This window comes from Mixophyes fleayi, chromosome 4 (genome assembly GCF_038048845.1).
Source record: "Mixophyes fleayi isolate aMixFle1 chromosome 4, aMixFle1.hap1, whole genome shotgun sequence".
NCBI lineage: Eukaryota > Metazoa > Chordata > Amphibia > Anura > Limnodynastidae > Mixophyes > Mixophyes fleayi.
The window spans coordinates 22915913-22938416 of NC_134405.1; the positions used below are offsets into that span (position 1 = coordinate 22915913).

The following is a 22504-nucleotide window of genomic DNA, read 5'->3' on the forward strand; positions in this document are numbered from 1 at the left end:
TCAATTTTTAAGCAGTGCAAGAGAATAGGTACTGCAATCTATATTACATTTACTACGTTCAATTTTTAAGCAGTGTAAGAGAATAGGTACTGCAATCTATATTACAAGAGAAAGTGAGGGAGGAGCTGGTAAACCATTGCGATTCCACCATGCATGTAGCTCTTGTGGATGAAGCACTTAGTATGCTTTGATGATATATTGTGGCCCCAGTACCAAATTGGGTACAGGGGCCACTCCACTACGCAGTCCAGATAGATGCATATCAACTACATTCAGTGTTGGGTCCAAATCCAAAATTAATGAAAATGACCTGTCATCGTCAAAAACAAGAGGTATTGACGCGCTAGAACTACACCCTGTATATGCTGCAGAGGATGTAGGAGCAGGCAGCTGTGCAGTGGAATTCAGACCAGTTGAGGGTGATATATTGTGGCCCCGTAACCAAATTGGGTACCGGGCCCACTCCACTACGCAGTCCAGAAAGCTACCTCTGTGAAACGTTTTGGACTAAGAATAATATTGTGAAGTGTTCAAAATAGACTGGAAATTAGTGGAAATGATTGTTATTGAATGTTATTGAGGTTAATAATAGCGTAGGAGTATAAAAAAAACAAAAAATTGGATTTTAGCGCTTTTTATGCTTTTTTAAAAATAAATCAGAACCCAAAACCCTAAATCAGAACCAAAACCTTTTGTCAGGTGTTTTGCCAAAACAAATCAGAACCCAAAACCTCAAGCTAATCAGAACCCAAAACCCAAAACAATAAAAGTGCCCGGTGCACACCCCTACTACTACTACTGCGAATAATAATAATAATAATATTATTAATAATAATAATAATTGTAGTCAATGCTCAAACCTGGCTGAGGGATATATGTAGAATTAATACTGTATTTTGATATACCTGTAGTTGTGCCAGAAATATTTAGGATTATTTGAGGCTATTGTTCTGTGCCATGGTTTACAAATTCACTTGTCTGGTTCAACCGCATTTCAGGGATGCAGCACTAAATGTTTACATGCCAAAATTTGGTCTTTCCTGCTTTATGGAAACTACTTCATTTGATCGTGTTTGTATATTTACAATTAAGAAAATTTGAGTAGACAACACAAACTAAATAATTATATTAAAAATATGTTTATTTTAATAAAACATTATCTCAATCATCGTAATTTCTAGGATATGCCTATAGGATAAATGCTGTATTGAAAGTTTCTTAAATCAATTACATTATTCAAAATGAAACACTTTGATATACTATATGCATTTTTTTATTTTCTTTCATGAATCAATATAAAAGCTTTGATGTACATTGATGCATTATAGGTCAAAATCTTCAGAACACATTCATCATCTCTAGAATTAATATATTTTTTTAACATAAGTGTTGCAGACTTGGCTGTGTCTAACAGCCATACTTATTTTTCCTCCAGAGAGATGTTGAAAAGGAGATAATGATTTATAAGTAGATAGCTAAGATAAATGTCTATCAGGTCTATGCTATATAAAGAAAAAATGTGGAATTGCCGCTTTAATTGAAATGGTAGATTGTACAGAATGGAAAAGAAAATATAAGTAAAGTGTATATAGTAACAAAAAGCAAACGTGTTAAAAGGCGAGGACTGTTCCATGGGCACTGACAAGTTTATTTTTGTCTATGAGATATGTTCTTTGCTTAAAAAATGTATGAGCTGCATAAAAATCCTGGTTCCAGCAGTTTAAGTACATATGGTGAATTGTGTCATGCCTCACCTCTTACAATCATCTCTTACTCATTCCTACAAGACTTCTCCAGTGCTGTTTCCCACTTCTAGAAGTACCTGCAACACCCATTTAGATTCTCCCAGAGCCTTGCAATCATTAAACACTTTCTGAAACTTCATCTTTTTATTAGAACTTACCCAAAACTTTCATTTAGTACATGGTCAAAAATGTGCCAAACTCCATGTCACACTCCGGTCCTGCTTACGGGCACCTGTGCCTTTACCTTCTCCTCACAGGCGGTGATGTCGGCATATCCTGGCATTAGTCTCTTAGCAGGCACCATCTTGCAGTTTGGTCTGCTCGTGTGCAGAATCGTAGTCATCCGTTGAAAACCTCCTCTCTTCCCTCAATGGCCCTGGATCGTGGAGCACTATTTAAACCTCATGTGTTAACCTGCCTATTGCCTGTTCTTCAAGCTCATTTCCTGTAGCTCCGGGATCTGGCTCCTGTCTTCCTGTGTGGCCTGCGTGGTATCAGCCTGCTCTCCTTCATCATTGAACCCCGCTGTTCCAGTGACTCCTCGACCACTACCTGAGTTACCTGTATCATGTCAGCTTCAGTTCTTTCACTGCGCTGCCTCTCAGAGCTACCGCTGTTCCGTGACCCCTCTGCGGCTGCCCCGAGTAACCTCTGTGGTATCAGTCTGCTCTCCTTCAGCATTTAGCCCTGCTGTTCCAGTGAGTTTCCTACCTCCTTCTGGCTCCTCCTCACCACTCTGCTGTATACTCTCTCGCGGGGCCACAACCTGCAGTATAGGTGCCGCTAAGTCCATACTCTTTTGCGGGGGTTCCTGGTTAAAAACCACCTACCCGTTAGACTCCGCGCCCGTGAGAGAGCTCAGTCATATTCAGCAAAGTCCGGGGATCCATAGTTCGCCGAGACAACCGTGACACTCCACTCTGAGTCATCCTCTACTCTCCGCTGTTACCTTTTCCCATTAAATTTTGCCTACCATGAACCTGTTTTTTGTAAGTCCTGGTTTCTCCACTATCTGGTGCTTTGGAGCACTGTGGTGCCTTAAAAATCAATGACAATAATGATAATAATTAAATAATAAATAAACAGATGCAGCCTTTGTGGCCATCCTCTATTTTTAAAACAAGTCTCCAGTCTGATGTACATGACCACAAGGAAAACCTAGTACTGTTAACCAATAATCCATCTGGTAAACTATAAGGTTGTAACTATACATAGAATGGGTACAAGATCCAAGAAAATTACAGAAGCCACTAGTCTACAGGTAAGACTCTTCAAAGGCCGCATCTGGCTATGTGGTCTGGGTTAATTTAATAAGAACTCCCTGTATTAATGACAACAATTTATATATTTGTAAAGAAACACAGATAAAAAATATAACTAAAAACTTAACAAATCCAGGCCCGGCGCTTCCATTAGGCAACCTTAGGCAGTTGCCTAGGGCGCCGGGACCTGCAGGGCACCGCTGACTAGATTTTCTAATCTGGTCAGCGGCTCAGGAGAGGGTTTTTCAGTGTCCGCGGCGCATCGGTGAAGTATCACACTGTCTGTCACTGACAGACAGTGTGAATAAAGTTCTTTCCCGGCGCCCCCTCCCCTTCCAGCATGCATCACTTCGCCTCCTGTGTGAAGAAGGCGCGGATCAGCTAGAGAAAAGAAAGAAAAGGTAAGTAAAATCTACTTATTTTTTTAGTGTGTTCGGCGAAATTTTGCCTAGGGTGCCGTGAACCCTAGCACCGGCGCTGAACAAATCACATAGTGTCATTCATAATAACATGTTGTCTCTGAGTCTCCACTCTAATTACTTAACATAGAAATAAATTATATTATTTTTCAACATAAACATTTGTATTTATCTGATATACTGTAAAGAATAAGGCATCATTACGAAACATTCTTGGGATAAACATATATCTCCAGAGAGTAACCATAAATTAGATAAATTATATTTTGTCATTTGTCTATGTTGCTGTGTGTAAAATATTTAATTTGCACTATTCTGTATACAGCTGTTGATATTATTTTAATCTTTATTTTTCGTTATGAGATGTCGGCAGTTCTTGTCAGGTCTGAACACTATGATGAAACATTTAGGAAGAAACATGCAGATCACCAGAGCCCAACTGGATGCCAAAATGGCAAATATTTCCATTGCCACAGTGTATTGTCCATGAGCACTGAGGGAGGCTGGGATATAAGATAGCCAGACACTGAGGAAGGCCAACATGCTGAAAGTTATAAACTGAGCCTCATTAAACCTGTCAGGAAGTCTCCGAGCCAGGAAGGCTAAAATGAAACTAATGGTGGCCAGAAGAAACAGATAACCTAGCATGGTCCAGAATGCAATAGGTGATCCCTCATTACACTCAGCAATGATGAGTTCAGGATTAGTTATATTGTTATATTGTGGGAATGGAGAAGCTGTGGACAACCAAGTGATGCATAAGATGAATTGTAGCAGGAAACAGGTAAAAACAATCATGTAGGACACTTGGGGACTGGTCCATTTCCTTAGATTGCTGCCTGGTCTAGTGGCCATAAAAGCAAACACCACCATGATAGTCTTAGCCAAAATGCTTGAGATGCACAAGGTAAAAGCCAGTCCAAATAATACCTGACGTAGGAGACATTTCTCATGGTGAGGGTAACCTATAAATACTAAAGAGCACAAGAAGCAGAGACACAGTGATATCAATAGAAGACAACTTAGAGAGTAATTATTGGCTCTCACTATAGGTGTTTGTCTATGTAAGATGAAAAGCCTCAAGATAAGAGCAGGAATAAGTGAAGATATTATGCTGATTGTAGCTAAAATTCCTCCCAATGCATCCTCATAAGAAAGAAACTCCACGGATTTTGTAAAACATCTAGATTTCTCGGGATTTGGCCACTGATCCCAAGGACACCTTAAGCAGGTAATCGAATCTGGAAGATAGAACATATATGGTACAGTTACACATCTACATGACATATTGTGTTGAGTGACGTTGAAAGAAAACAGTTGAGCTGAGTTTATAATATTGATTTCCTGCACCTACAGAAACTATAAGGTATAAAAGGTTCATTGTGCAGGATTTTTTATTCACTTCAGATAGTTTTTGTTCCATGCACACATTTAAATTGGCTCCTTTAGTCAAATAGATTTATTCAGAGTAGGGATGTGCACCGGCGACTTTTGAGGTCTCGTGTTTTGTGTTTTGGATCCGGATTTTCGTTATTTTTGAGGTTCGGATTTGTCTCGCAAAACACTTGACGAAAGGTCTCGGTTCGGATTTAAGGTATTGGATTCGGATTTTTTTTGAAAAAAACATAAAAAGTTTAAAAATCAAGTTTTTGGGCTTATTTTCACTCCTAGGCTATTATTAACCTCAATAACATTCAATAACAAGCATTTCCACTAATTTACAGTGTATTCTGAACACCTCACAATATAGTTATTAGTCCAAAACGTTGCAACAAGGTATCTTTCTGGACTGCGTAGAGGAGTGGGTCACCACAATATATATTAAAAACCCTGAACTTTTATGATTCGCACCAATAATTGTACCTGGACTGCGTAGAGGAGTGGGTCACCACAATATCTTAAAATCCCTGAACTTTTATGATTCGCACCAATAATTGTACCTGGACTGCGTAGAGGAGTGGGTCACCACAATATATTAAAAACCCTGAACTTTTATGATTCGCACCAATAAATGTACCTGGACTGCGTAGAGGAGTGGGTCACCACAATATCTTAAAAACCATGAACTTTTATGATTCGCACCAATAATTGTACCTGGACTGCGTAGAGGAGTGGGTCACCACAATATATTAAAAACCCTGAACTTTTATGATTCGCACCAATAAATGTACCTGGACTGCGTAGAGGAGTGGGCACTGGGCACCACAATAAAATATATAAAAAACCTTCAACAGATCTGCATTACACTACACATACGGCTGCTCCTCCATCCTCTCCATCATATACATGTTGGAGTTTTAGCGTGTGACAACCTCTTGTTTTTGATAATGTCAGTGCATTTGGAATATTTTTCAATTTGCCCCACACCACTGAATGTACTTTATCTATGATACGCATCTATCTATCTTGACTGCGTAGTGTGGTGGCCCCGGTACACAATTTGGTACCGAGGCCACAATATAATTAAAAAACCCTCCACGTGTCAGAATTCCACCAAACAAGTATCTGGACTGCGTAGTGGGGTGGCCCCGGTACCCAATTTGATACCGGGGCCACAATAAAATAAATACACCCTCCACGTGTCAGAATTCCACCAAACAAGTATCTGGACTGCGTAGTGGGGTGGCCCCGGTACCCAATTTGATACCGGGGCCACAATAAAATAAATACACCCTCCACGTGTCAGAATTCCACCAAACAAGTATCTGGACTGCGTAGTGTGGTGGCCCCGGTACACAATTTGATACCGGGGCCACAATACCTCCTCCAAACATGCTACAGACAATTCGTCATTGAGATCCCATCAAGTATGTTAAAGACAGACAGGGTCCAAGTGTTATTAGTTGACTTTGTAAACAAAAAAACTGTCCCTGTTGCACATAGTCGTGCAATGAAGACTGACTTTTTCATTTAAAGGCACGATCTTTCAAGTGTAGTGTTTGTAAGTCTAAGTCATATTATACTTTGGGTAAAATTGGTTTTTTTTGTTCCTCTTTATGGTAATTAATTAGTAATAGAATTAAAGTAGGAAATAGAATTAAATAGAATTAAAGTAGGAAATAGAGTGGTATAGAGTTGTAGTGTGGTGGTATAGATAGAGTGGTCCACACAATCTAATAATAAAACCCTCAACTGGTCTGAATTCCACCAAACAAGTATCTTGACTGCGTAGTGTGGTGGCCCCGGTACACAATTTGGTACCGAGGCCACAATATAATTTAAAAACCCTCCACGTGTCGGAATTCCACCAAACAAGTATCTGGACTGCATAGTGGGGTGGCCCCGGTACACAATTTGATACCGGGGCCACAATACCTCCTCCAAACATGCTCCAGACAATTCGTCATTGACAGACCCCAGACAGACAGGGTCGTAGTGTTATTGTTTGACTTTGTAAACCCAAAAAAATGTCCCTGTTGCACATAGTCGTGCAATGAAGACTGACTTTTTCATTTAAAGGCACGATCTTTAAAGTGTCAGAAAGAGAGAGAAGACACAGGAGAGGAGAGTTGTAGCTGGGGACCTGGGGTGGAAGCTCCCAGGCTCCCCCAGCATTGCCTGGAAGTCTGAGCGTGGTGACTGAGCCAGAGCAAGGAATGTGTGCCCTGGATGAGGGGGAGAACTCCATGCCACTATAGTGAACCCAAGAGAGAGGGGGACACTGCACATGGAAGAGGCCCTGGAGTGAGGGCTGCTACAAGAGGCATGGTAGCTGTAGTGTCAGATCCTGAGGCTGAGAGTACACAGAGTGACGTGTCAGAGCACAGGAGACATTATCCCCGCAGAGGAGGGATGAGCTGCAGTTGAGAGGTCTGCTGTTGAAATAGGACATGCACACTTTAACACACAAATCATTTCAGCGACAGGGCCTACCAAACAACTTTGACTGAAATGATTGGTTTGTTTGGGCCCCCACACCAAAAAAGCTATTCATCTCTCCCTGTACAGACAGACTAAACAGGCTCTACTGAGGCAAGATGTCGTCCTCATCCTCAACCTCTGATTCCTCTCCCCCTACAGTGTGTACTTCCTCCTCATCACACATTATCAATTCGTCCCCGCTGGACTCCACAACCACAGGTCCCTCTGTAGTATCTGGAGGGCAGTGCTGTACTTCATTGAGGAATTGATTATTCATTTTTATAAACATCATTTTTTCAACGTTGTGAGGAAGCAACCTCCTTCGCCGCTCACTGACCAGGTTCCCCGCTGCACTAAAAACTCTTTCCGAGTACACACTGGAGGGGGGACAACTCAGGTAAAATAGAGCCAGTTTGTACAGGGGCTTCCAAACTGCCTTTTTTTCCTGCCAGTAACAATATGGACTGTCTGACATGTCTACTTGGATGGTGTCAGCAAAGTAATCATCCACAATTTTTTCTATTGTCACAGCATCCAATGCAGCGAGAGTAGACATGTCTGCAATGGTTGGCAGGTCCTTCAGTCCGGACCAGATGTTATCAGCATCCCCGCCAGCGCCTCTTTTGGGAAAACTGAGCTTTTTCCTCGCAGCCATAGATGTGGAAGAAAATGAGGGTGGAGCTGTTGGCATGTCACGGTCCTCTTCAGAGGACAATCTCCTGACCAGCAGGTCTTTGCACCGCTGTAGACTTGTGTCCGCCGGAAACAGAGACACAACATACGCTTTAAACCGAGGATCGAGCACGGTGGCCAGAATGTATTCCTCTGACTTTAAAAGAGTGACCACCCTCGGATCCTGGCAAAGCGTACGAAGGGCTACATCCACAAGAGCTACATGCTTGGTGTAATCGCAATGGCTTACCAGCTCCTCCCTCACTTTCTCCAGCTGCTTCTGCAACAGCCTGATCAGGGGAATGACCTGACTCAAGCTGGCAGTGTCGGAACTGACTTCTCGTGTGGCAAGTTCAAATGGCTGCAGAACCTTGCACAACACGGAAATCAGTCTCCACTGCGCTTGACTCAGGCGCATCCCCACTCCTTTGCCTATGTCGTAGGTGGCTGTGTAGGCCTGAATGGCCTTTTGCTGCTCCTCCATCCTCTGCAGCATATAGAGGGTGGAGTTCCAGCGCGTCACAACCTCTTGTTTGAGGTGATGGCAGGGCAGGTTCAAGCTTTTTTGATGTGCCTCTAGTCTGCGGTAGGCACTGGCTGAATGCCGAAAGTGTCCAGCAATTTTGCGGGCCACCGCAAGCATCTCCTGCACACCCCTGTCACTCTTGAGGTAATGCTGCACCACCAAATTAATGGTGTGGGCAAAACATGGGACGTGCTGGAAATTGCCCATATTTAATGCCCGCACAATGTTACTGGCATTGTCTGACACCACAAATCCCCATGAGAGTCTAAGTGGGGTAAGCCACTGGGAGATAATTTCCCTCATTTTCTCTAATATGTTGTCAGCGTTGTGCCTCTTATTAAAGCCTGTAATGCACAATGTTGCCTGCCTTTGCATGAGCAGCCATTTTGTAGATGCTGCTACTGATGCAGCTGTTGCTGTTGCTGCGGAAGGGGATGCATCAACCCAGTGGGCTGTCACAGTCATATAGTCCTTCGTTTGCCCAGAACCACTTGTCCACATGTCCGTGGTTAAGTGGACAGTGGGTACAACCGCATTTTTAAGAGCACTGAGGACACTTGATCGTACTTCTCTGTACATTTTTGGTATCGCCTGCCTAGTGAAGTGGAATCTCGAGGGGATTTGGTACCGGGGACACAATACCTCCATCAACCCTCTAAATCCCACTCCACTGATGGCGGACACCGGGCGCACGTCTAACACCAACATTGCAGTTACAGCCGCAGTTATACGCTTTGCAATAGGGTGACTACTATCGTATTTGGTGGTCATGGCAAACGACTGTTGGACGGTCAATTGTTTGGTGAAAGACTTAGCGGTCTTACGACTTCCCCTCTGGGAAGATGACCGACTAACAGCAGCAACAGCAGCAGTGGCAGTAGTAGGCGTACCGCTGCAGGATTCCTCGGATGAATCCCGTATTGAGGAGGACTCAGTCTGGCTGCTGACTTGGGCTGCAGGACTGAATCTGATGGAGATTGTGGAGGAAGTTGACGAGGAGGGTGTTGCTGGTGTGTATCCAACTGGACCACGGGATTTAGGTGTCCCTGTACCGATGAGGGTCCTAGCCCCAGTTCCTGAACTAACCACTGAACTATGAAGGTTATTCAGGTGACGTATAAGGGAGGATGTTCCTAGGTGGGCAAGATCCTTACCCCTGCTTATTTGAGCTTTACATAAGCTACATATGGCCATACATTGGTTGTCTGGATTTGGATAAAAATAACTCCAGACCGAAGAGGTGCATTTTTTGGTCTTCTGACCAGGCATGACGATGGGCTTTTTCATCCCATGGACATCAGCTGTTTCCCCCCCTGGTGCCTCATTTACAATAACCACATCACCATCCTCATCATCAAGTTCCTCCACAGCGCCAGCTACATCATCAATAGCCTCCTCCCGAGCCACCTCTTCCCGTACAGTGATGGGAAGGTCAGGCTTGACAACCACCAACACGCTTGGACTCGCCTTGGGGATTTGTGATAATTTCTCTTTAGAAGGCAGAGTTGTTTGCTGTTTTGTTGCTGACAGCATAACTCTCTTCAATTTTTTGTAGGGGGGGGGAGGAGGAGGAGGGCTAAGATCCGTGGGTGAAGCTGAACCACTAGTCATGAACACGGGCCAGGGCCTAAGCCGTTCCTTGCCACTCCGTGACGTAAATGGCATATTGGCAACTTTACGTTTCTCCTCAGATGATTTTAAGTTTCTCTTTTTGCTACTTTTTCTTAACTTGGGCTTTTTGGATTTTACATGCCCGGTACTACGAGATTGGGCATCGGGCTTGGAAGACGACGTTGATGGCATTTCATCGTCTATGTCATGACTAGTGGCAGCAGCTTCAGCATTAGGAGGAAGTGGGTCTTGATCTTTCCCTACTTTATCCTCCAAATTTTTGGTCTCCATTATATGTAGCACAAGATACTGCAGAATGTGTGAACTTGGTAATATTGCAGTACCAATGGACTTATACTGCTGGATTGGTTTTGCAAATTTGGTTATAATTATTATATATTTTTTTTTTTTTAATTTTTTACTTTTTTTTTACTTTTTTTTTATTTTTACAAAACTTGGGAATAGTGGGGAAATAACTATGCCCTTAGAAGCACAGAGCACAGGACACAGCACCACTGGACTGAACAGGACACGGCACAGGACCCAGCAGCACTACGGAACTCAGCAGGACAGAGCACAGGACACAGCACCACTGGACTGATACTGCAGAATGTGTGAACTTGGTAATATTGCAGTACCAATGGACTTATAATGCTGGATTGGTTTTGCAAATTTGGTTATAATTATTATATTTATTTGTTTTTTTTAATTTTTTACTTTTTTTTTACTTTTTTTTTATTTTTACAAAACTTGGGAATAGTGGGGAAATAACTATGCCCTTAGAAGCACAGAGCACAGGACACAGCACCACTGGACTGAACAGGACACGGCACAGGACCCAGCAGCACTACGGAACTCAGCAGGACAGAGCACAGGACACAGCACCACTGGACTGATACTGCAGAATGTGTGAACTTGGTAATATTGCAGTACCAATGGACTTATAATGCTGGATTGGTTTTGCAAATTTGGTTATAATTATTATATTTATTTGTTTTTTTTAATTTTTTACTTTTTTTTTACTTTTTTTTTATTTTTACAAAACTTGGGAATAGTGGGGAAATAACTATGCCCTTAGAAGCACAGAGCACAGGACACAGCACCACTGGACTGAACAGGACACGGCACAGGACCCAGCAGCACTACGGAACTCAGCAGGACAGAGCACAGGACACAGCACCACTGGACTGATACTGCAGAATGTGTAAACTTTGTAATATTGCAGTACCACTGGACTTTTACTGCTGAATGTGTGAACTTGGTAATATTGCAGTACCAATGGGCTTATACTGCAGGATTGGTTGTGAAAATTTTGTGGTAATTAAAAAATATTAAAGTAGTTTTTGGTATTTTTTAAAATAACTTTTTTTTATTTTTTTAAACACAGGGGAATATTGGGGAAATAACTATGCCCTTAGAAGCACAGAGCACAGGACACAGCACCACTGGACTGAACAGGACACAGCACAGGACCCAGCAGCACCACTGACCTCAGAAGGACAGAGCACAGCACACAGCACCACTGAACTGATACTGCAGAACACAGCACAGCACAGCACAGCACAGCACAGCACAGCACTAAACAGCACAGCACAGCACAGCACTAAACAGCACAGAACTAAACAGCACAGAACTAAACAGCACAGAACTAAACAGCACAGAGGACCACCTAACACACCCTCCCTCTACCCTGATCAATGCCCGAGTGAAGATGGCGGCGACTAGCGGGGAATTTATAGGATCCGAGTATCGCGAGATCCGACAACGGGATTATGAGTCAGAGCCTCAGTTTCACTTTTGAATTTGGCGCCAATACCCGGATCTGTCTCGGATCCGACTCGGATCCGCAACGTTCGGGTGGGCTCGGATTTCATAAATCCGAGTGCGCTCATCCCTAATTCAGAGCTTGTTTAATTTAAATAATAAATCTAAACGGGCTAAGAGCAGACTTAGAGGTATTTGCCTGCTAGGTTTTTATCTACCATCTGCCATGTTAGTTCTTTCCAGACATTTCCACGTCATACATATCCTCTGCCACAAGGCCACAGACTTAAGCTAATTTATTGAAAGTGGATAATTACACTTCAATAATACTGACAACAGGGCGGTGGTAGTTAAGGATAAGTAGTGGCGGGGTGGCCCGGGGGGCAGGGGGGCATCGCCACCCCCCCGGGCCACTCGGTCAGGCCGCTATTAGGGCCGGGGGGTTGGCCGACCGGCCGCCCCCCGGCTGCAAAATACAATTCTTTCCCCCGTGGCCACATCTGATGACATCTCATGAAAAGGGATGCGGCCGCGTCATTGATGATGCGGCCGCATCCCCTGTCATATGATGCGGCCGCCTGTACGCTGAAGCGGCCGCATCCCTTTTCATGAGATGCGGCCGCCTGTGTGCCCCCCGGCCACGCCTCTCCCAGGCCGCATCTGAGGATAAGACATATAGAGAAGATAAGGAACACAACTGTATTTTAAAATATTGGACAGCAATTGTTCTTTGATCATTAATTGGTGCATGTATCTCTGAGGTGTAACCACCTCTGCCAATTATCCTAAGCAAAATGTATTTGAAACCATGCCATCTTGTCCCACAAATCAATTGTCGGCCCCATTATATCTGTACAAGACCAACAAATGTTACATTATGACATTACAACAACATTTGCATTCCTAGGGGTATATTTACTAAACTGCGGGTTTGAAAAAGTTGAGATGTTGCCTATAGCAACCAATCAGATTCTAGCTGTCATTTTGTAGAATGCACTAAATAATTGAAAGCTAGAATCTGATTGGTTGCTATAGGCAACATCTCCACTTTTCCAAACCGGCAGTTTAGTAAATCTGGCCCTTAATATGTTGTGTTTTATGGAAATTAACAGTACTGAGAGTCTCCTGCTTCTAGTGTGGGGTGTTCTGCGGAGATAATACCATCTTTGTAGTTCACTATTGCTTTGTACTATTTGGAATGCTATACTGTACTGCATTTATCATTTTTTATTTCACTGATTTTATAGTCTATGACTACATCTGAGATGCTAACAGTTCAGTCATTCAGCCAAATGTGGAGTGAGGCAAATAATCAATTGAACAGTTTTGAAAATGTTGCTCATCAAGTGCCACAATATACATGCCAGATGTGTTAGTGGAACTGATATTAATTGACTTGGTGCATTTCCCAGAGCCATCATGGGCATGACCACTACATTGAATGCCAAGTTTATCTATCAATAAATAAATGAATGTATATAAACTAGCAAAAAGATGGAGCCATTTCACTTTGGGCTCGACAACCGCAATCACAACAGCTGTGTCAGACCGAGGGCTTTCCACCTTCTGCTGATTTCTGTCAGTAATGAACAGATTTATAGTTGATAATTGAAGTCTTTCGCTGCCCTACTGTCACCTCCAGATTTACGCCTCAGTTCCAATGTCTCTTCTATCTCTGAGATAAAAATAATAAATTTAGAAGTGGCGGTATAAATAATGCAATGGGAATGTAAGTGAATGGAATTTGATAGTTTTACAATGAAGGCAGCAGGAGTTTTTGGTATGGCATAGCACTATGTAAAACACCACTTAGAACACTTCCTCTGGGTACATAAGAACGTCCTTGACTTGCCTGTCTGGTTAGATATTTCTCCTTGTAGACATTGGACACAATCAAAGCAGCAGACAGGTTTTCCTGTTCTAGCAGCCTTCCTGAATCCTGGAGGACAACTCTCACTGCAGACCGAGAGAGGGACCTGGGGGTAATATGTCATATTATTATATTATTGATATTTTTCTGTTGCTTTTTTTAAAGGCATTTTACTGTACAGGTCTAGAAGAAACAAACAATAAAAAATAACTAGCAGTGTAGATAACTCATTTGTGCCATCTGTTCGGTTATGGTAACATTGTTAACTTTACTATTAATAACAGAAGCTCTATAAACATTCTAGTTACATTCTAATTCATGTATGCACAACAACAGTTTATTTAACAAAAACATTTTAGGGTTATATGGGAACTATTGTTTGCTGAGCATTTTATGAACATCGTCCACCCTCTACTTGATTCACCCAAGAGCTGTGCATTTGTAAAAAAACCAGAGACAGAAGTGGACATTTATACTGGCAGACAGGATTGCACACAGGACTCTATGGATTGAATTGGCCCATCAAGGCTGCATGTGTACTATTTTGAGGGTATAAAATAATTAATTGTTATTAAGATGTTCAAATATATGTGTGAAATGCCTTACAATACTATATACTACAGATGCAGGACAACACCTTGAAGAAAAAGAAGTATTTCCTATAGAACAGACAATAGCAGGATGCCAGACTGAAGGAAACGGCCGGCAGGAAAAGCAAGTAATGCTGAACAAAGGATGTTGCCTTTTATGTATTATTGTTGCAAAGAAATATTTGCTGAGCTAAAGAGAATTCATTATATGTACTTGTTAACCAGTTAATGCTGGACCCTATGTATAAATAAAGGGCCAGTCTGCAAAGACCCTCAGAGCTGATTTTGAAACTGCAACACGATGTTTGTGTTTCACTTCTTCACTCTGCTGTCGACAGCAAAATACCACATAGGAAATCAGGTTATCAGAGATCGATAATGAGGGCACCATGCCTTGGTACCCCGACATTTTCTGGGGGCTCGTCCGGGATACTCAACATACCAGCCCAGGACTGACCAAAGACCTCCTCAATCTTCAGGAACAGCAGACAAATCCGTGCAGTGAGTAGTTCAAGTTTTGTGCAATTGCACCTCTCTACTCTATCTGCTCTTCCTGTAAGATATAAAGTGGGGTTCAGTAGGGGATGGTATAACGGGTATTTGAACAATTACTGAATACTCTGTTTTCCTGATATATTTGTTTTTTGTGAAAAATAGATAAGTGAATGTATGTGTTTGTGTCGATACAGGATGTATATCAAAGGATGCAAATACATAACTTATTAATTGACCTCGATAATCAAAGGCATTCCTCTATACTTGTTGCGGAGACCTCGCCTTGTTCTGTGTAGATGATTGTCTTTGGGTTTGAGAGGTCATAATAAGAATCCTTCGCTCCTGTAAAGATTGAGTGATATTGTATTGTACTGATAAGAGATGTATAAGGGGACAACATAACCTTGAAAAGACTGATCTGATCAAAGACCGTACCTTGCACATGCAACTGAGGCTTGACCTTGTTTTGTGTAACGTGTGATCACTGGGCTAGCTCTCAGTCTACAAGGGTCCTCAGCTCTCTTAGAGGTTGAAAGAAGTAACAACTGAGTAACACGGTAAAAGTGCAGAAAGGTTGCTTACTTTTTATGGTAAGGGTCCTCCGCCCCTCTGTTAAGGGGCGCCTGAGGTCGGAGGATAGGTCTGTTTACTGTCTACTGTCTATTGTCTATTGTAGAATTTCTTAAGAAAGATTAGATGACACCTTCAGAATAAATAGCTGAGTGTATTGGTGAAATTATTTTAATAGTAATAATTGTACTAGTATTAATATATTGTTTCATAAAAACATCAAAGGGAGCTGAGGGAATCAGAGACATGCTGTGGGGAGTATAAATGTCAGAAAAAAATCTTAGCTGTCCAGACTGTAAATGTGTTGTTATAATTCAAAAGGCATTGACGATACAAACTAGTAAATTGATAGCGGTGATAGGAACTGACACTGATTGTTCAGTAACATATGGTAAACATAAGGAGAGAATTTTTAATCCATCGATATATACAGCAATAGTTGGAAGTCACGGTTGTCCAAACTATCTAAAAACCCAAATAGGATTGGGATGGTGGCAAATATATAATTTTTTTTGCCAGAAAACATTAGAAGGATAGGGCCACTTACATGTCCAATAATTAATAAAATATCAGTAAAGTATGTACCCAAGTTGATCAACCAATCCATAACAGGATTTAATTGTAAAGGTGTATAAAGTTAGATTAACAGTCACTTCTCAGGCACACTAGGGGCCAGTATTCCCAAAACTGCAGTAATGGGGGCCCAGGGCAGTAAAGGTATGATGGTACAGACATCATACACTCCTGCAGATCTAGTTAAGGAAAGAGAAGGTATTGTGGCTGTTAGAGAAATCCATATCATCTTTAGGAAGGCAGGATTGCCAGATTTTCAGAAAGAATATAGTATATGGATTACTAGGAATAATAAAGCACACCAAGTATCAGCATGGGTAAGGGCATGTAGTCAAATAGAACAAGAACAAATGGTAAAGGAGGAGATGTTAGAAGACATCCAGGGACATACAGCTGTAAACTTGCCTCCTACTCAGCCACCCCCAAGTGCACCATCAGACCCACATAGTCACCCATTAGAAGGGACGTCAGGACAACTACCCCCTGTAAAAGAAATTATGATAGTTTTAATTAAGCAATATATAGCTTTCAAAGTTAATGTAGAAGTCAATTAGTTAAAAATGACTAACTACAGACCTTCATAGGTAAAGAAATTCCATTTGGATTAACAGATTTAAAGGATGAGCGGTTATGCTTCAAAAACTTAGATATAACTCACTTTCAGTAAAGATAAGCAAGATAAGCTGTCTGTCCTGCTCTAAGTGAGAAAGATTTACAGATGTCTTTGTTCAATTGATTGCAGGTCATAGCTACAATTAAAAGGATTTTGTTTATTATTATAGTATGTAACCACAAGAGGGTATGCCATGTTTTATGTATAAATATTAGTATACTAGTTTCAGTAAAACAGAACTGATTAATCCAGACAACAGTGTGAGTCTCAGATCAATTCACCAGTGTGCACCGTACACCTGAATTAGAAGGGATTTTACTGGTGGCAAAAGGTCTATTGCCATTAACATACTTAGAGGCCTCAGTGAGTTTCGAAAATCTTCCTGAAAAACTGTGAAGGAGTCGGGGAGAGGCAGAACTAGGAACGACAAAACCGCGGTGGGTAGAAGTTTTATTCTGCTCTAAAAAGGTTGTTGTTATTTCTGTGTCTTCTAAGATTCATCAGTTTGATGTGAAGGTTCAAGAATACTCACCCTTTTAGTTCTGGTAAGATTTATTGTTTGTATTTGTTATATTTTGACATATTGCTTTATATATCTGCTGTTGAAGAAAAGTGTACAATAATATTTAAATTAGCCACTGAAGGATTTAGAGTTAACAGTATTTGTGCTGGTAGAAATTCGAGAAAGCCTTTTAAATTCAGTGGGTCATTTTTTTTGGCTATTGGAACTTGAGAATTGCACTGGACTATTCTTTTTGTGCTTGTGTATTTATTGTGGGAATTCACTATCCCACGTCTAGCTGCAGTCTTATTTTTCATATATTCTCTTTTGCGCCAGATATAATACTTTTTATATTGGTTGTACAAAATGAATTAGGAAAAAGAAAAGACAAATTACACATTGTGCATATTTTTTAGTTTTTTGTTTTGTTTCTGTCTTACTACCTGTGAGTGAGAGACAGAGAATGGAATGTCTTCCCCCTTCCTATTCTGTGTAAAAGACTTCAGTGTGTTGAGAAAGGAAGGGGGGATATGAGCAGTGGGGGAATGAAGTTGCAGATTCTCTCCCCAGTTTGTTCAGTGTTCAGTGTAAAGAGAAGGATTTATTTGACAATATATGTGGTTGATAGAAAAGAGGTTTTCACGTGTGCTTCAGTAATTCAAGAGTAATTAAAATATCTCTGCAGTGGTAACAACCTAATAACAAGCTGAAGTTAATTGAATGCTGGGACTTGTAGTTCCACAACTGTATGCTGTAACATATCAGTTATATTTATCTTTTTCTTCCTCTTTTAGCAAGAAAGAGTGTTTTGTGGATTACTGAAAGAATAATCTTTTCTGCTTTTCCATTTTTAAACTTGTATTAGTATAATTTTACCACATTTCTGGATATTGATTTGAAGGGATTTTTGTTAGTAATTTGACTTGTGGTACAATATTAGGATTCCAGCTAGGTCGTTAGGTCTATTGTAGATGTAAATGATTTCTTTTTTGGGGTTTTCTCTATGGATAATTGTATGCCTGCTGAAAGTATATTCAGCTGAGAGAATGTTAGGTGAACATTTGTGTGTGATTTAATGTCAGACCCCTAGACCAGGTGAATTGAAACCAAAAGAACCTCCTGCCCCACCCGCATACAGCGATATGTCGGATGCAGCAGCAGGAGATTCAGTGACACAGGCTATTTCACAGATTTAAATAAATGAAGTAGCTAGTCCTGCTGGAGTAGCAAAAAAAACCCCAAAAAACTGTAGGTTCTGGGGACTTGTGGTTACAGAGGTGTTTAATACATTGTACACAATTACTAGAACAGACTCCAGCAGCTGTTGAATAAAAACAAGACACTCTTCTAATATGTAGATTACTTATTACCATGTTGCAAAACGAATGAGGGGTGTCAGGAAGAGACTACATCATTAGTTAACCTTTTAGGGCAGCAATATATCAAGGTATCACCCACAAAATACAAGCAGCGCAGAGTAAGATAATATTTTTAGGACATTGCATCTCGCAAGGTACCAGACACCTCACACAGGACAGGATAACTGCAATCCAGTAGGTAAAGCCACCACAAAATACCAAGGAATTAAGGGCATTGGCAGCTGCAGCTTTGCTAAAAGATAAAGTGGCAGACATAGTACTAGACCATCCATTAACCATACAGGTCCCACATGCAGTTACAGAAATACTAAACCAAGCAAGAACAAAGCATCTGTCCACAGCAAGGCTCACTAAGTACGAGGTATCATTATTAAGTCCCACACATGTAACAATTAAAAAGTGCACAGTTTTGAATTCTGTTACACTGTTCCCAGTTAAAGCAGATTCAGCAGAGGGGAGAGAGGTGGGTGGGGACCTACCCATGGACCTACCCACCCTTGATGAATCAGAAAGTGAGAAATGTATCAGTACCAGACAAAATACACACAAAAATGTATTCCTTTTCTGAGTCACATGACTGTGCTGAACTAATGAAACTAGAAATGAAGGAGTTAGAAAATGTGACAATGGCAGAAAAACAAACAGCTATCATATACACAGACTCCAGGTACGCATATGGCGTGGCCCATGACTTTGGGCCAATATGGAAGAGCAGGGATTTTGTGGGGTCAGCAGGAAAACCTATCAAGCATGCAGAACAGATAAGGGCTCTGTTTAGAGCTCTGCAGCTACCTAGAAAGGTAGATATATTGAAAGTCCAGGCACACAATAAAGAAAAGACTAAGGAGGCTATAGGAAATGCCAAGGCATATGCTTCTGCTAAACAGTCAGCCCTTATGCCCAGGGTGCAGGTCTGTCATGTGACACAGGGTGAAAACCCTGTAGAGCCTGTAACCCTTGACATACTGCAAAAGTTCCAGGAACAAGTCTCCTCAATAGACAAAAAAAAAAAAGCCTGGGAAAAGGAAGGTGCTACATGTCAGGGAGGGCTCTGGAGAACAGATAATAAGTATTGTCTGCCCAGAAGCCTATACCCTATGATGACTCAATTGGCACATGGCCTGGTCCACAATTCTAAAGAAGCTATGACCAATATTGTCTTAGGACATTGGATAGCACCAGGATTCAATGCTGCAGCTACGGCATATGCAGCAGCCTGTGTCATATGCAGAGACTACAATCCAGGTCAGGTAGTGAAAACACCACAGAAGAACACACCAAAGCCATTGTACCCAGCTTAAGGCAACAGCTAAAAACACTGCCAAAAAAACTGATAAGTGAAGTAATGCAAAATATAATGAAGGATATGGGGATACAGCAAGCCTTGCATACCCCCCTTTAGGCCTCAGGCAAGTGGAAAAGTGTAAAGATTGAATGGCACATTAAATAAAAAAACAAAAAAAACAGAAAATGATTGCAGAAACAGGAAAAACCTGGGTAGATTGTCTACCTTTAGCTCTATATTCAGTTAGAACAATACCAGGAAAGAAGCATAAGTTGTTCCCTTATGAAATATTGTTTGGGGGGGGCAAGACAGGGTGTTATTTTCCTCAGCAATTGCAACATAATTATGCAGATCTAACTGATTATTTAATACAGCTTACAAAGATAATGACTAATGTGCACTCTCAAGTTTTCTCCTCCATTCCAGATCCAAATAATGATACAGGAACCCATGCCTTGCAACCAGGAGATTTGGTCTACCTAAAAAGGCACATGAGGAAAACTTTGGAACCCAGATTTGATGGTCCATATCAAGTGGTCTTGACTACTCCCACTTCTGTTAAGTTAGGAGGAAGAAACACCTGGGTCCACGCGTCTCACTGAAAAAAACTGACTGTGAAAATGAATCCTTTCTGTGTGATAATGTGCATAGCACTAGTAACAGTAAATGACTAACAATGAACTGGTATATAGAAATATGTTTAATGTAATTACGCAGCTATGGATTCAAACCGATGGAATGGGTGTGAAGTGTACAGAAAACTGGTGCATAGGAAGTTTTCAGACATACAGTATACTGAGGACCGGAATAATGTGTAAATTCCTCATATTGCCTGTCCCACTCTATGCCCAGGTCGGTGGAACACAATTATGGACCCCGCAGATAAAAGGGGAATATATAGATGATAACAACAACACACATAACTTAGGATTGTGTTCAAATACAGATAATGGAATAGTGTGCTCTCAAAACACTCAAGTTTATGAACCTTGTAAGCTAGAACATCCAACTAGTGTCTGTAATTGGGAGCTCCATGACTGGAGAAATTATATGTTTATAGAAGTAGCACCACAAATAGTGTGCTTAGTAACCCATGATAAACAAACTATAGAAATGTATAACTTGACTAATCCATTTTCAGAATGTATCCAAGATGTTACTCATCTAATATGGAGAAATAAGACTTGTATATTCTATAAGGATAGGAAAGACAATATATATCAGCAATTGATCCAATTAAACTACCCTCCTATAACTTGACTATTAATCTTCAGGGGATAATCAATGCTATAAACAACACCCAGCGTCTGGCAGAACATTTGGCACAGGTAAACTATTCAGCTAATCATGCACAAATGCAGACAATAATAGAAGCACAGGAATTAAAATATGTAGCTCATCAATTAAAAGATAATCTGCAACACCATTGGTGGGATGCGTTCACAGGTAATTCCCCCAATGCAACAGGTATTTTTAAGGTAATGCTCCATCCAATACTGGTAATAATAGTGGTTTTGATCCTGTTGATTTTATGGAAATGTTATTTGTCCTGTAACTTTAGAAAAATGGTTAATCAGGCCATGACTCTGGTACCAACATATTATAATCAAACTCAAAAAGTATGTACCTCATGTAAATGAAATAACCCCTATCAAGCAAAAATTCCTTATATGTACTTGTTAACCAGTTAATGCTGGACCCTATGTATAAATAAGGGGCCAGTCTGCAAAGACCCTCAGAGCTGATTTTGAAACTGCAACACCATGTTTGTGTTTCACTTCTTCACTCTGCTGTCAACAGCAAAATACCACATAGGAAATCAGGTTATCAGAGATCGATAATGAGGGCACCATGCCTTGGTACCCCGACACTATACATAAGACAGACACAACAATACGCTACATTTGCTATCAAGCATAAAACAAAATGTCATTATCATATGCTAAATAGGATAATTAGGAACATTTTAAATTAATGGGAACATGGTCCCTCCCAAAGATATGAGCTATTTTAGATAACAAATGAAAATACTCTGTGTATCTAGGGGTTAAAGTATGTTGAGTTATATATATATATATATATATATTTATATACATATACAGGGCCGGTGCTAGGGTCCTTGGCACCCTAGGCGCACTGCCAAAATCGCCCCCCCCCCCCCGGCACACTTTAAAAATCGGCGCCCTCCTCCCTCCTCCCCACGTCTTTCCTTACCTTGCCTCAACACCGCCGCCTCTCTGCTCCATCTCCTCCCCTCCACTCACTGACACTGTCGGGCCGTGATGATGATGTCACGCCCGACAGTCAGTGAGTGGAGGGGAGGAGACGGAGCAGAGAGGCGGCGATGGTGATCCATAGCCCCTTCCCCCCTCCCCGTGGATTTATCGGAAGCTGTGCGGCGGCCGTGAAAGGTATGGTCAGCGGTCGCCGCACAGTTTTAAAGTAATTTTATTTCTAAGGCGCCCTCCAGGGGCCCTCCAGAGCCCGGCACTCTAGGCAAGTGCCTAACCTTGCCTAATGGGAGCGCCGGGCCTGTATATATAAACACTGATATATCTGGATGCAGGAGCATTAAGAGATCTTAGTGTGATAGGTAAGTATAGGAGAGCACATACTGCTTACAGATGGTACCTTGGAACAGTGCAGGACTAATCCGCTGAAATACAGTAGATATATAAACATATATATATATATATATATATATATATATATATATATATATATATAAATATATATATATATATATAAATATATATAGACCTGCGGC

At 41.3% G+C, this 22504-nt stretch overlaps 1 protein-coding gene across 1 annotated transcript in view; it reads right to left on the minus strand.

Moving 5' to 3' along the window:
• Positions 1–3707: 3707 nt before the first annotated feature.
• The window catches only part of LOC142150558 (extracellular calcium-sensing receptor-like), a 44624-nt gene continuing 25827 nt past the window's right edge, over positions 3708–22504 (minus strand). Inside the window, exons 6-7 of the mRNA XM_075205757.1 lie at positions 13713–13836; positions 3708–4667 (exon numbers count right to left, since the gene is read on the minus strand). Coding sequence (XP_075061858.1) covers positions 3766–4667; positions 13713–13836 — 1026 coding nt within the window. The 3' untranslated portion in view covers positions 3708–3765. The remainder of the gene's footprint in view (positions 4668–13712; positions 13837–22504) is intronic.